The 12,545-nt window shown below is 40.5% G+C and overlaps 1 protein-coding gene and 1 long non-coding RNA gene across 51 annotated transcripts in view; one reads left to right on the plus strand and one right to left on the minus strand.

Moving 5' to 3' along the window:
- Positions 1–12,545, plus strand: part of Pbrm1 (polybromo 1) — a 104,792-nt gene that overhangs the window by 72,019 nt on the left and 20,228 nt on the right. For all 50 annotated transcript variants that reach the window (XM_076544178.1, XM_076544185.1, XM_076544191.1 and 47 more), the window contains 2 exons: positions 2,035–2,180; positions 3,806–3,963. In XM_076544178.1, the coding sequence (XP_076400293.1) occupies positions 2,035–2,180; positions 3,806–3,963 (304 nt within the window). The remainder of the gene's footprint in view (positions 1–2,034; positions 2,181–3,805; positions 3,964–12,545) is intronic.
- The window catches only part of LOC121832227 (uncharacterized), a 35,146-nt gene that overhangs the window by 18,233 nt on the left and 4,368 nt on the right, over positions 1–12,545 (minus strand). The gene's annotated exons all lie outside the window — the stretch shown is intronic.

The following is a 12,545-nucleotide window of genomic DNA, read 5'->3' on the forward strand; positions in this document are numbered from 1 at the left end:
TTCCACTTAGGAAAGAAAGGATTATTCAAAATAAACGGTTTTTTGTTGTTGTTATTTTGTGGTTTATTTATTTACTTATTTTGGTTTTTCGAAGTAGGGTTACTCTGTGTAACAGTCCTGGCTGTCCTGAAACTCACTCTGTTATTGACCTGGCTGGCCTCAAACTCACAGAGATCAGCTTGCCTCTGTCTCCCGAGTGCTGGGATTAAAAGCATGTGCCACCACTGCCTGACTCAAAGTTTTTTATATTTCATTAGATTACTAGTTTTTTGGTTTGTTTTTTTTTTTACTAAGATTTTTATATCACTTATGCTTTCCAATAACCCCATCTAGGGGGCACACTGCCATTTATTTTATACATGAAGAAATCAGGTAATTTGCCCTCTGTTGCTGCACGTAGTAGGTAATTTATTCAGAACCAGAATGCATCATGTTTATGTCATAAAACTATATTATTTCTTGCCATAATGGAATCAGTAAAAATGATACAAATTTAAAATATCCGAGTTATTAACATTAAAAATGAAGCGTGTCCTAGAGGCCAGGGTAAGGTACCAAACTAGTGGTTGGCACTCCTCTCCCTGCTTTACCTGCCTAACGATAGGTAAGAGGCCACAGGAGAGGGCTAGTGTACCTTTTGGGGACAGAGGGTTAGAAGGACAGATCCGGACAAGGAGGGAGGCTTCTAACTGGACTCCTTGGGAAGTATAGGTCTCCTTCAGTGCTCATCTGCCCTCCCAGGAATGTAGAGCAGGTCTGAAGAGGAAGGCTTCAGGGAAGCATTCCAGAGGATCCTCACTCATCACTCTGCCAGGTCTCCTGAGTTTACCTGCTCTGCCACTCCTCTTTCCTATTTAGTCTGCTGTGTGCTTCTGTGGTGTGAGAAACCAGTTCTCACACTCATTTCTGCTGTGTTATGAATGCCTTCCCTGGGGGTTTCACAGAGATGTAACCAGGAATTAGGACAGAAACGATGGAGAGAATCTTTCTGTGTATCACAAAAGCAAGTTAAAGACCAGCTTGTTATATTTCTGAATCCTGCAGGGCTCAGAAAGGAGTATTACTTTCCATAGTGGGCAATAAAATGAGCTATGTCATTAGAAGAGATTGAATGAACTTAATTTATAAAGATATTATTAAAAAGAAGCTGGTCCTGGTGGCACATGCTTATAATTTTAGGATTTTGGAAGGTTGAAGCAAGAGAAAGGAAAACTCGGGAACTGCTTAAACTGTAGAATGAGTTTAGGGCCAACTTAGTAAGACCCTGTTTTATAAGTAAGGAAATAAAGGGTTTGAGGTATCAGTGATCGTCTAGCACATAGAGTCCTAGGTCCCATCCCTATTACCACAGAGGGAAGGGGGAAATTCTCTAAAATTAAGTAAAGAATGTTATATAGAATCTGTTCCCTTTTTGTTTTGTTTGTTTGTTTTTGGCTTTTGCTTTTTGTGAAACAGGGTCTCTTTTTGTGGCCCGGCTGTCCTGGAACTGACCTCAACTCAGAGATACACCTGCCTTTGCCTCCCGAGTACTGGGATTAAAAGTGTGCACCACCACCACCTGGCTAGAATTTGTTCCTTCTACTGTAGTGAATTTGTCTACTTCTAAATGAATGTTAGTAAATTTTTTCCAGTATTTTTTCTCAAAAATCTAATCCCCTCTGAGCAGTGGTGACACACACCTTTAATCCCAGCACTTGGGAGGCAGAGGCAGGTGGATCTCTGTGAGTTCAAGGCCTGCCTGGTCTACAGAGTGAGTTTCTTTCAGGACAGCCAGCCAGGACTACACAGAAAAACCCTCTCAAAATAAGTAAATACATAAAAGTCCAATCCGGGAAGCGGGGTATAAAAATGTAACATTTTATGAAAATTATAAGTTTGAAATGAATACAATACTTAAGAGTTTGATTTTCACAATTTAATGTTTGGTTTCTCAACTTTCACAAAAAAAATTACTTATAGTTGTTTCTTCAGTTAATTTGGAGTCTCTGCTCCTTGCTTGTTATCTGCCAGTCTTTAACCTGTTCCTTTCCACAGGAAAAAGAAGATGTTCCTGTGGAGATGTCCAATGGTGAACCAGGTTGCCACTACTTTGAGCAGCTTCATTACAATGACATGTGGCTGAAGGTTGGCGACTGTGTCTTCATCAAATCCCATGGCTTGGTGCGCCCTCGTGTGGGCAGGTGAATTAGGGAAGATGAGGTTGGGGCTGAGAGTTGAGGCTTAGTATTCCACACTCAGAACGAAGACAAAAGTCCCTCCCCTGGCTATTTCTCCAGCTTCCTCACACCACATTTCCTCTGCTCCTACTTCTGTGGCAAGTAGAATAGTATATGCATGTGTATAATCCTAGCGTTTGGAAGGCTAAGGCAGGAAGAGCAAAGGTTCCAGACTAGATCCTGTCTCAAAACAAACACTCAGAGAATGAAAGATAGTTTTACTTCAGTGGAGCTTTGTTCAAATGAGAAAATAGACAAGCATCTTGCATAAGTAAAGATGTATGTTAGCTCCTGATACATACTTGAAATTGGAGCCAGTAAGGGCTCAGAACAGAGAAAATGATCTGTATAGATTTCACTAAGAATCTGGAAGTTGAGCTAACATGAAGAAATGGTAAGAATTGTGAATATCAGAGAAAACATTCCAAGCAGAATTAATAGTCAGTATAAAGGCTTGAGAGATAAGTACACCACACTTAAACCAGAAGTTTGCTACTAGCAGAGTGAACCCTGTGTAAGGTAGTAGGGTAATATGCAAATCATATAAGGTTTCAAAGACCATTGTGGACACTTGAACTTTTGTAGAGTTAAATAAAGTGTCTTTGTATTGTTTCAAGCAGAGAAGTAACATTTGACTCTGATTTATTATGATTGCTTTGCTTTCTCCTTATTGAGACTGAAAGGGTTCAAGAATGAAAGCAAGGAGATCTGCCAGGAGGCTATTGTAATAATCCAGGCAAGAATGATAGCCTCTTTTTTGTGTTGTTGGTTTCTTTGTTTTGTTTTTTTGTTTGTTTGTTTGTCTTGTTTTTGTTTTTGTTTTTTGTTTTTTGAGATAGGGTTTCTCTGTGTAACTTTGGAGCCTGTCCTGGGTCTCACTCTGTAGAGCAGGCTAGTCTCGAACTCACAGAGATCCACTTGGCTCTGCCTCCTGAGTGCTGGGATTAAAGGTGTACGCCACCACCGCCCGGCTAAATGACAGCCTCTTAAATGTGGCTAGTTACACACAGTGGTATTTAGGAGGCCAGGCTAATAGCATTCCTAACCAGTGGATTATAGAGTCCAAGAGTAGAGCAGTCGGGGGACTCCTGTAAGCTGGTGTAGTGAACTGAAAGGTTTACTTAGTATTCACTGAAATGAAAAGACTGCTTTATGTCTGGAACCCTGGAAATAGGGGATTTTACGTTGATAGATAATACAGTAGAGTAGCCCAAGGGGAAAGTGTTTTAGTGCTTGATCTTCCACCAAAAGCTGTGAACCTCTGTTTTGAAGGAATGCTTGCCAAATCCAATGACAAATGATTAGTTGTTTGCATCCTGAACATCTCAGGAAGAAAACCTGAGAGTTGGATAAAATGATTTCGTTACAAACCTTGATACTGTGTTAAAGTCTTTTCTCACCCAGTGGCCAATTGTCCTGTTCTCTTTTCAGAGTGTCTTCTCTGAAAGGTGTCTTAAAGAGTGAGGAGCACCCATGAAATTCCTCTAAATGCTGTATACCGTTACATTTTAGTTAGTAGAGTTTTTATTAGATAATCATTCAAGACTAAACTTATCATAACTTCATTTCTCTATTCCCCCCCCCCCAAGAATTGAAAAAGTATGGGTTCGAGATGGAGCTGCATATTTTTATGGCCCCATCTTCATTCACCCAGAAGAAACAGAACATGAGCCCACAAAAATGTTCTACAAAAAGGAAGTGTTTCTGAGTAATCTGGAAGAAACCTGCCCCATGAGCTGTATTCTAGGTAGGTATTTGTCCTTTTTCATCACAGTTGTTCTGTAAAACATCGATTAAATACTCAGCAAGGCGCTCTTCTAGACATTGCATCTGTAGCAGTATAAAAATGTCAAGGTCTTTGCTTTCATAAAGACATTGGAGCAAAAGTTGGGGAGTCAGTAAACAACAGAGAACACCAGGTGGTAACTAGAGTTTAAATGAAAATAAAACAAAGGAGATTGACAATAGTGTTGAGGCAAGGTCATGTGATTGGCCAAAATTTGCTGATAGATGCTATATGAATTGACCCTAGTATAGTTTAAAAATATACAAAAGAGAATTATCTGAGGCTCTGTTCTAGGTGTAGCAAATGTGTTATTTTAGATTGTCTGTTTATGTTTGATACCTAAAAGGGTCAGGTAGCTAGAGCATGGGAGGGAATGTGGTGTAAGGGATGGGCCCTTAGAGTGTTCTGGATACTCATATAGTAGGCCTTATAGATAGTGCAGTGATTGGGCTTGAAAGGAAATCGTAGTCATGTTGAGCAGAGCTGTGATGTAAGGTGACAGACACGTTAGCGGTAAGAATCATTATGGATGCTGTGTGAACAATGTTGTAAGAGTAAGGTAGGGTATAGGGAGAATAGTCTAATGATTCAATTTCTGTTAGAGTCTTCAACTTGATCATTTTATTTTCTCCATTCCAAACCAATGTCTTGAGTTCTCTTTGGTCATCTACCTAGCATTCCTAGTGGTATTTGATAGGTTTCCTGTAGCCCAATAATAGGTTTCTCTGCCAATGCAGTAAGCTAGATCAAGCCAAAATAAAAAGTAAAAGACCAAGTACATTTGAGCAAAGCAACTCTCTGGTAAGTCCTCCTGCTCCTAGAGATCACATGACCGGTCTAGAGGAGGGGGCTTAAATACCCTGTAGACATGGGGTGATGGTGTGTCTTCCATAAGCAGGGTTTGTGCCCAATTATAATGCTTTGGGCAGGGATTGGGGGGCTGGCAGCCTCAGGAGGAGCTGCCACTTGGCGGTTTTTCTGAGAAGGCAGGGAGGAATGAGAAGGAGGAATGAACGGCCAGATGAAGTAGGGCTGAGCTGGAGATTCCAGCCACACAGTATTCTGTTTCTTAGATCTAGTTGTGTGCATCATCGTATGCTAACAGTGTTGCCGGCTGTTCTGTCTCCCCAAGCCCTGAGAGCCTCTAGATCATACACTAGCCATGCTACATCCCTTGAGAAGGCTTTCTAAAGGATTACTAGTTAGAAGCTTTACAATGATGCTCAATGTTTTGTGGATCCCCCACCAACACTCCAAGTTAGAGGTTGAACCCAGGGCTTTGTGCATGCTAAGGCAAACACTCTACCATTAACCTGAATAGCTACAATAGCACACCCTGATTGTTCATGGTTTTAAATGAACCACCATGGATCACAACCAAAGGGAAATCTTCAGATTCAAACATAGGTTAGTCTTTATTTGATGAGGATGTTAGCTCAGTTGTTTTGGTACTTATAATTATTTTCAGAATTATATGTGGCAAAACTGTTCAGTTATCCAGCGCATTTTCAACTTTCTGTCATTGGGAAAATGAACTAAGACCAGTGAAGTCATTAAACTCTTTGCCTTTCTGTAGCAGAAAATATCTTCCTTTTAAATTTTGATCCAGACTGAAGTGATGCCAAAGTCACTTTCTATTTGTAAGCCCAGCAGAATTAAAAAGAAGCATAATGAGGGTGAGACTGAAGCTTCCCTTTGTTAGGGCAGCTGTATAATTTGTTGGCTTAATTTTTATTTAATTTTAGTTTTTGTACAACTTTTTTTTTAAAGATTTATTTATTATGTATGCAGTGTTCTGCCTGCATGTCTGCCTGCACACGAGAAGAGGGCACCAGATCTCATAAATATTTGTGAGCCACCATGTGGTTGCTGGGAATTGAACTCAGGACCTCTGGAGAACAGCCAATGCTCTTAACCTCTGAGCCATCTCTCCAGCCCTGTACAGCTTTTCATATGACTTTTTTACCTTTTATTCTTTGACAGAGGAGAAACACCATAGTCCCTCCGTAGAACCCAAAGAGCATTGCCTCTAGCAATATGTTCATAGGCACTTAGAATATTCCAGAAGTGTAGCTCATCACAAAATAATATGTACTGCTCCAGGAACAGTATTGAGTGATGCCAAAAGAATCTTAGAAAGAACATCTGAGACATAAATGCTTCAGTGTTTTTTTTTTTTTTTTTTTTTTGAGGGGGGTCTCACATAGTTATGACTGTCCTAGAACTCACTATATAGATCAGGATGGCCTCAAACTCACAGAGATCTATCTCCCAAGTGTGCGCCACAATGTCCGGCTCAGCCTAGCTCAGTTTTTTTTTTTTTTTTTTTTTTTTTAAGAGAGATGATGTCTCACAATAAAGCCCTGACTGTCCTGGAACTCGATATGTAGACCACGCTGGCCTTCAACTTAGATCTGCTGGCCTTAGCCTTCAAGTGCTAGGATTAAAAAGCATGTGCTAGGGGGCTGGAGAGATGGCTCAGAGGTTATGAGCACTGGCTGATCTTCCAGAGGACTCAGGTTCAATTTCCAGCACCCACATGGCCGTGCACAGCTGACTGTCACTCCAGTTTCAGAGGATCTTGCACCCTCCCACAGACATACATGCCAGCAAAACACCAGTGCACACAAAATAAAAACAATAAAGAAATTAACGTAAAAGCATTTGCTAACATACCCATTCCATTTTTTTCTTACTTATTTCTAAGGTGTATGTGTATTTTCCCTGCATATATATATATATGCGTCATGTATGTTGCCCAAGGAAGCGAGAAGAGGGTATTGTATCCTCCAGAACTGTGGTTATAGATTATCAGCCAGCATGTGATGCTGGAGACATACCTGGGTCCTCGGCAAGATAGCAGCAGCCAGTGCCTTACTGCTGAGCCATCTTACCACCATCGCTGCAAACCCATCCTTGAGTTTAAAGAAAGGACAGAGAGAAGCTGTGTTCCCAGAGCAGCCATCCAGGTCCCCACAATGTGGGCTGCGTTCAGAGGAAACTCGGGAAAGCCTTGGTGTTGACTCACTGAGATGGCATGAAAGTTGTTAGCAGTGGACTCTTATCTTAGTAAATTGTTTTAAAAGACAAATGTTGAGCCAAGGCAATGGTATAGACCAGTATTCGCAGGTACTTGCAGGCTAGGATCACAGGAATTTGAAGTTAGGCTGAGCAACATAATGAGACCTATATACAAAATGTTAAGGGGTGGGGCATGGCAGAATGGCTGATGAGGTAGAAGGCACCTGCCACCAAGCCTGATGATGACCTCAATTCAGTCTCTGGGGACTACACGGTAGAGGGGGAGAACTGACTCTCGCAAGTAGTCCTCTGACCTCCTCATGTGCTACCCTGCTCACACACACACAAAGGGGGAAAGGGTTCTTTTGAGACAGATCTCACGCAGCCTGTAGCCCAGGTTGGCTTGGGACTCCATGTAGACCAGTCTGCCCTAAAACCCATGAGAACTGTCTGACTCTGTCTCCTGAATGCTGAGTTTAAAGACGTGAAAGTAAAAAGAAAAAAAAAAATTAAATTCCTAAGGAAAAAAAAGTAACACACAAGGGCTGGAGAGATGATTCGGCAGTTAAGCGCACAGACGACTCTTCCAGAGGACCTAAGTTCAATTCCCAGCACCCACAGGGCAGCTCATAACTGACTGTAACTCCATTTCCAGGATACCTGACACCTTCATACAGACATACATGCAAGAAAACACCAATGCACATAAAGTACAAATAAATAATTTTTTTTAAAATAATACACCTTAACAAGTAGGTAGAACTAGGCTTTCCTAAAAGCTGAATGAAGGCTGGTAGCTAAATCACAGTCAATACTTTAGGCAATGGGGATAGTTCAGTGAGCATTCAGACTACCCAATCAGAGACCTCTGCTGTCAAAGCCCCAGCAGATGGCAGTTGCTGAAAGGAATGTGTTAGACCAGGAGGCTAGAGATGAGCTAGCAAAATTCTCCCAAGACTTAAAAACGGGGGACTTCGAGCTGGTACCTAGGTTGGTTTTTTTTCCCCTACAAGATGGAATTCAGTGCAAAGTAAGTGATAGATGCTCTGAGAGTGAAAAATCACCAAAATGTCACCTGCTAGTGACTGCTGGAAGCCTGGAAGCTCTTCTTCAGCCCCTCTCTCAGGCTGTCCCAGATAAGCTAAGGATACAGCTGGCTCTGACCAGCCCACCCTGGAATGTGGCTAGCATTTGAAGGCATTCTGGAGACCCACTAAACAATATCTACTAGATGAACAGCTTAGGAACATAACCAGTCACATTAAAGATCTCTAAAATCTTACTGATGCTAAGCCAAACCTTTGCTATCCTCTTGCATTTGCCTGTTGGACCAGCAGGAAAGCCCTCATCCAGAACTCCAGCTTTAGCATCGTCCTCATTCTGACCTCCTGCTTACAAACAATCGTGACAGTTGTTTGTAAGGTGGTATTTTGAGGATATGATTGTTGTTTATAAGAAAAGTGGCCATTGCACGATCATCTCTCTCCAGAGTATTCCTTTCAGCTCTTGAAATGCTATTAGGAATGACATTTAGACATTTTCTCGTAATTTGGAAGAAGACGTATTTCAATATAAAGTTTTAATGTCAACACAATAATTAAACTAGAAATTTACTTTTCTTTCTTATTTTTAAACAAATAACATTCTTTATTTGGGGCTGGTCATGTAGCAGTAAAATTCTTGCTTAAATCCCTGGATTCCATCTCCAGGATTGCAGACAAACAAAACAATTATTTCCCAAAGCATCCCATCCCCTACTTTTTCTTACCACATTTTAAATATATATACTGCACTTTATGTCATTTGATACTTAGGCCCCAACTGACAATATGTGGTTAATTTGCCTTTTAGTGTGCTGTGGTCTCAATATATGTGTCCCTCTAGGATTCATAGATCAAAACTTAATGCCAGTGGGCTCTTTTGGGAGATGCTTAGGTCATAAAGGCTGTGCACAGAGTAGATTAACAGTTTTAGAGAGGGATTGTAGAAGTTGGTTTACTCTCTCTTCGTTCTTGTGCTCCTACTATCTATCATTCTTCAGATACCTAGAATCTTCCTCGTGCTATAAATGGGAACTTTACAGATACTAGTGTTTTCATTTGGGACTTCCTAGTTTCTAAAACTGGAAAACTTTCTCTTCTTTAGAAATTGCCCATCACAGCCTAAACAGACATATGTTTTCAACAAAAATAATGTAGTCATATCAACTCACTGAGAAAATTCCATATTTGACAAAACAGACAAATTCTTTGCAAGGTTCATCCTTCAGGAAGCTTCCCACAAGTAAAGCAGCTAAAATTCATATGGGGTGTTAGGAGGGAAGGGAAATATTCCACTCTGCCTTTGGCATGGGAACTTCATGTGAAGAACTCAGGCTCTCATCTTCAAGACTGTTGCTGAAGCAAAAAAAAAGGGGGGGGGGCTGGAGAGATGGCTTAGCAGTTAAGACCACTCACTGCTCTTTCAGAAGACCCAAGTTCAATTCCCAGTACTTATATGACAGCTCACAGCTGTTTATAACTTTAGTTCCAGGGTATCCAGCACCCTCTTCTGACCTCAATTGGCACCAGGCATGCACGTGGTGCCATAGACATATATGCAAGAAAACACAGATAAATACATTTTAAATTTTTTAAAGGGAGGATAGGTTGAAGCTAAGTTACAAAGCTCACCTATGAAGGCTTTAGCCACATTTTCATAATTAAACATTATATGGCTGTGAAACTTTAGCTGTATTCCAGAGCTTGATAAAGAATTGTTGGTTCTAGGCCAATGAGTAGGTGATCTGAGTTCTATTCCTGTGTCCCAGGTGATGAAAGGAGAGAATCACAAGTTATTCTCTGACATACATGTGCCTCTACATCCATAGCACATAACACACACACTGAATAAATGTAATAATATTTTTTAAAATTGATTTCTTATTTATATATGGTATGTGTGTGTGTGTGTGTGTGTCAGTATATGTGTGTGTGTTCGTATATGTGTGTGAGCCTGTAGAGGCTTAAAGAGGACACTGGACCTGGAGTTACAGGAAGCTGGGTATTGTGGGCACTGGGTATTGAACTTGATCCTCTGGAAGAATGGCAAGCACTCTTTTTTTGGGGGGGGCGGGGGTTGAGACAGGGTTTCTCTGTGTAGTTTTGGTGCCTGTCCCAGATCTCACTCTGTAGCCCAGGCTGCCCTCAAACTCACAGAGATCCGCCTGGCTCTGCCTCCCAAGTGCTGAGATTAAAGGCGTGCGCATCCACCGCCTGGCACAGCAAGCACTCTTAACCACTGAGCCATCTCTCTCCAGCCCCCCAAAAGAAATTTTTACTCTAACAGTTTTGCCAGAATTTCTTGGTGCTTCTGAGAAAAAATGACATTGACATACCCCTGTACCACTGTTTTCACTAATATAACTTGGGTAAATCATTTCTAAAAATTCCTATTGCAATGTATTGACTCCTACAGGGTTTAAACCAGCTTTATATCTAGAATCTTTTTTCATTCTCAACATGCTATATAAGAAAGATGGTCCTCTTCTGGCCTGCAGGGACACATGCAGGCAGAATACTGTAAACATAATAAATAAATAAATCTTTAAAAAAAAAAAAAAAGAAAGAAAGAAAGATGGTGGTATTTTCCAGAGAGGTAAAATTACTGCCCAAGGAATGGATCAGAACTAAAATTTGGATTTTATCACTTCTGTGTCAGTTTCATGAGTTTGTTTACAGCCAGTTGGGACACGTGTATGAACTGATGTGCCTGTAATATTGAGCAGGACAGGAGACGTACAATGAGATGTGGTTGCCTCATTTTGACATAAACTCCACTTAGTGCTCAAAAAGTAAGATTTAGCTCCATTTTTACAAATCAAAATGCCTTATTTGTTTGTTTGTTTACTTTATTTATTTATGGTTTTTCAAGACAGAGTTTCTCTGTGTAACAGCTCTGGCTGTCCTAGAACTGGGTTGAATCCCTAGCATAAATAAACCAGGCTTGGTGGCATATGCCCATAAACCGGATAAACACATGAAGATCAGAGAAGTTCAAGGTCTTGCTTGGCTACATAGAGTTTGAGGCCAGCTTGAGATACTTGAGACTTTGTCTCAATAAAATAGCAAAGTCAAATAAAATGGTTAAATATAAAAGATACAAGTCTGTTGCTTTAAAAGATTCAATAATAATATATGTGAGGCACTCGAATTTATCCTCCACATTATACAAAAAAGGAGAGAGGAAAGATCAATGAAAATACAAGATTTAAATATCTTGGGATAAATTTAACATACCATATACCACATCTGTATGAAAAAAAGTTTTTAAATGCTGTTGAGAGAATGTTTAAATGAAGTTAAAAGACTACTATGTGATTGACTAGGTCTGAACATAAAGATATCTGATCTCCCTAATATATCTTTACTTTGATCCCAGTAGATATACTAGTGGGAGTTTTCCTGTGAGGAAATTAATACTAAAATAATGAGGAAAATTCTTTAAAATGTATTGAAGTTGCCAGGCAGTGATGGCACACACCTTTAATCCTAGTATTCAAGAGACAGAGGCAGGCAGATCTGAGTTTGAGGCCAACCTGGTCTACAAAAGTGAGTTCCAGGACAATTACACAGAGAAACCCTTAGAAAACCACCGCCAAAAAAAAAAAAAGTATTAAAAGAAGTACAGTCTTATTAGATACTAAAACATTATGGCCCATAATAAAGCTGTTAGTGGGGGCTAGAGAGACGCCTTAGTGGTTAAGAGCACTAGCTACTCTTCCAAAGTACCTGGGTTCATTTCCCAACTTCTGCATAGTAGTTCTCAACTGGCTTTACTCCAGTCTCAGGGGGTGCAATGCCCTCTTCTGGCTTCTAGGGGCACATACTTGGTACACGTGCATAAATTTAAGCACACACATGGACACACACGAAATTATTAAGTAAATAAATAAACCGTTTAATGCTCAGAACTCATACCCCCCCAAAGCGCGCGCGCGCACACACACACACACACACACACACACAAGTTGAATATATAAAAACGGAAAATCTCTTTAGAGCCCAGTCTGGTGAGAACAAAGTCAAATGGAAAACATCAATACAAATTGTAGGCAGTTCTACTTCCCTTACCTGTGAAGAACTCCTGTAAGGCGATTAGAAAAGTACCAGTTTCCAATGAACAAACAATACACAGAAAGACTGGGAAGAATTCACCAGTAGTTATTTTTTGTTGTTGTTGTTTTGTTTTTGTTTTTGTTTTTCAAGACAGGCTTTCTCTGTGTAGCTTTGCACCTTTCCTGGAACTCACTCTGTAGTCCAGGCTGGCCTCAAACTCACAAAGATCCACCTGCCTCTGCCTCCCAAGTGTTGGGATTAAAGGTGAGAGCCACCACCGTCCAGCTTCACCAGTGGTACTTAAATGAAATTATACCCAACTTTAGCTAGTAGAATAATGCAAATTTAAACTACCCAGATACTTTTCAGTTTGTTTGTGGAGTGAAGGTACCCTATCAGTTTGTCAAAGATCTAGAGTAGTGTGAT

This window comes from Peromyscus maniculatus, chromosome 9 (genome assembly GCF_049852395.1).
Source record: "Peromyscus maniculatus bairdii isolate BWxNUB_F1_BW_parent chromosome 9, HU_Pman_BW_mat_3.1, whole genome shotgun sequence".
NCBI lineage: Eukaryota > Metazoa > Chordata > Mammalia > Rodentia > Cricetidae > Peromyscus > Peromyscus maniculatus.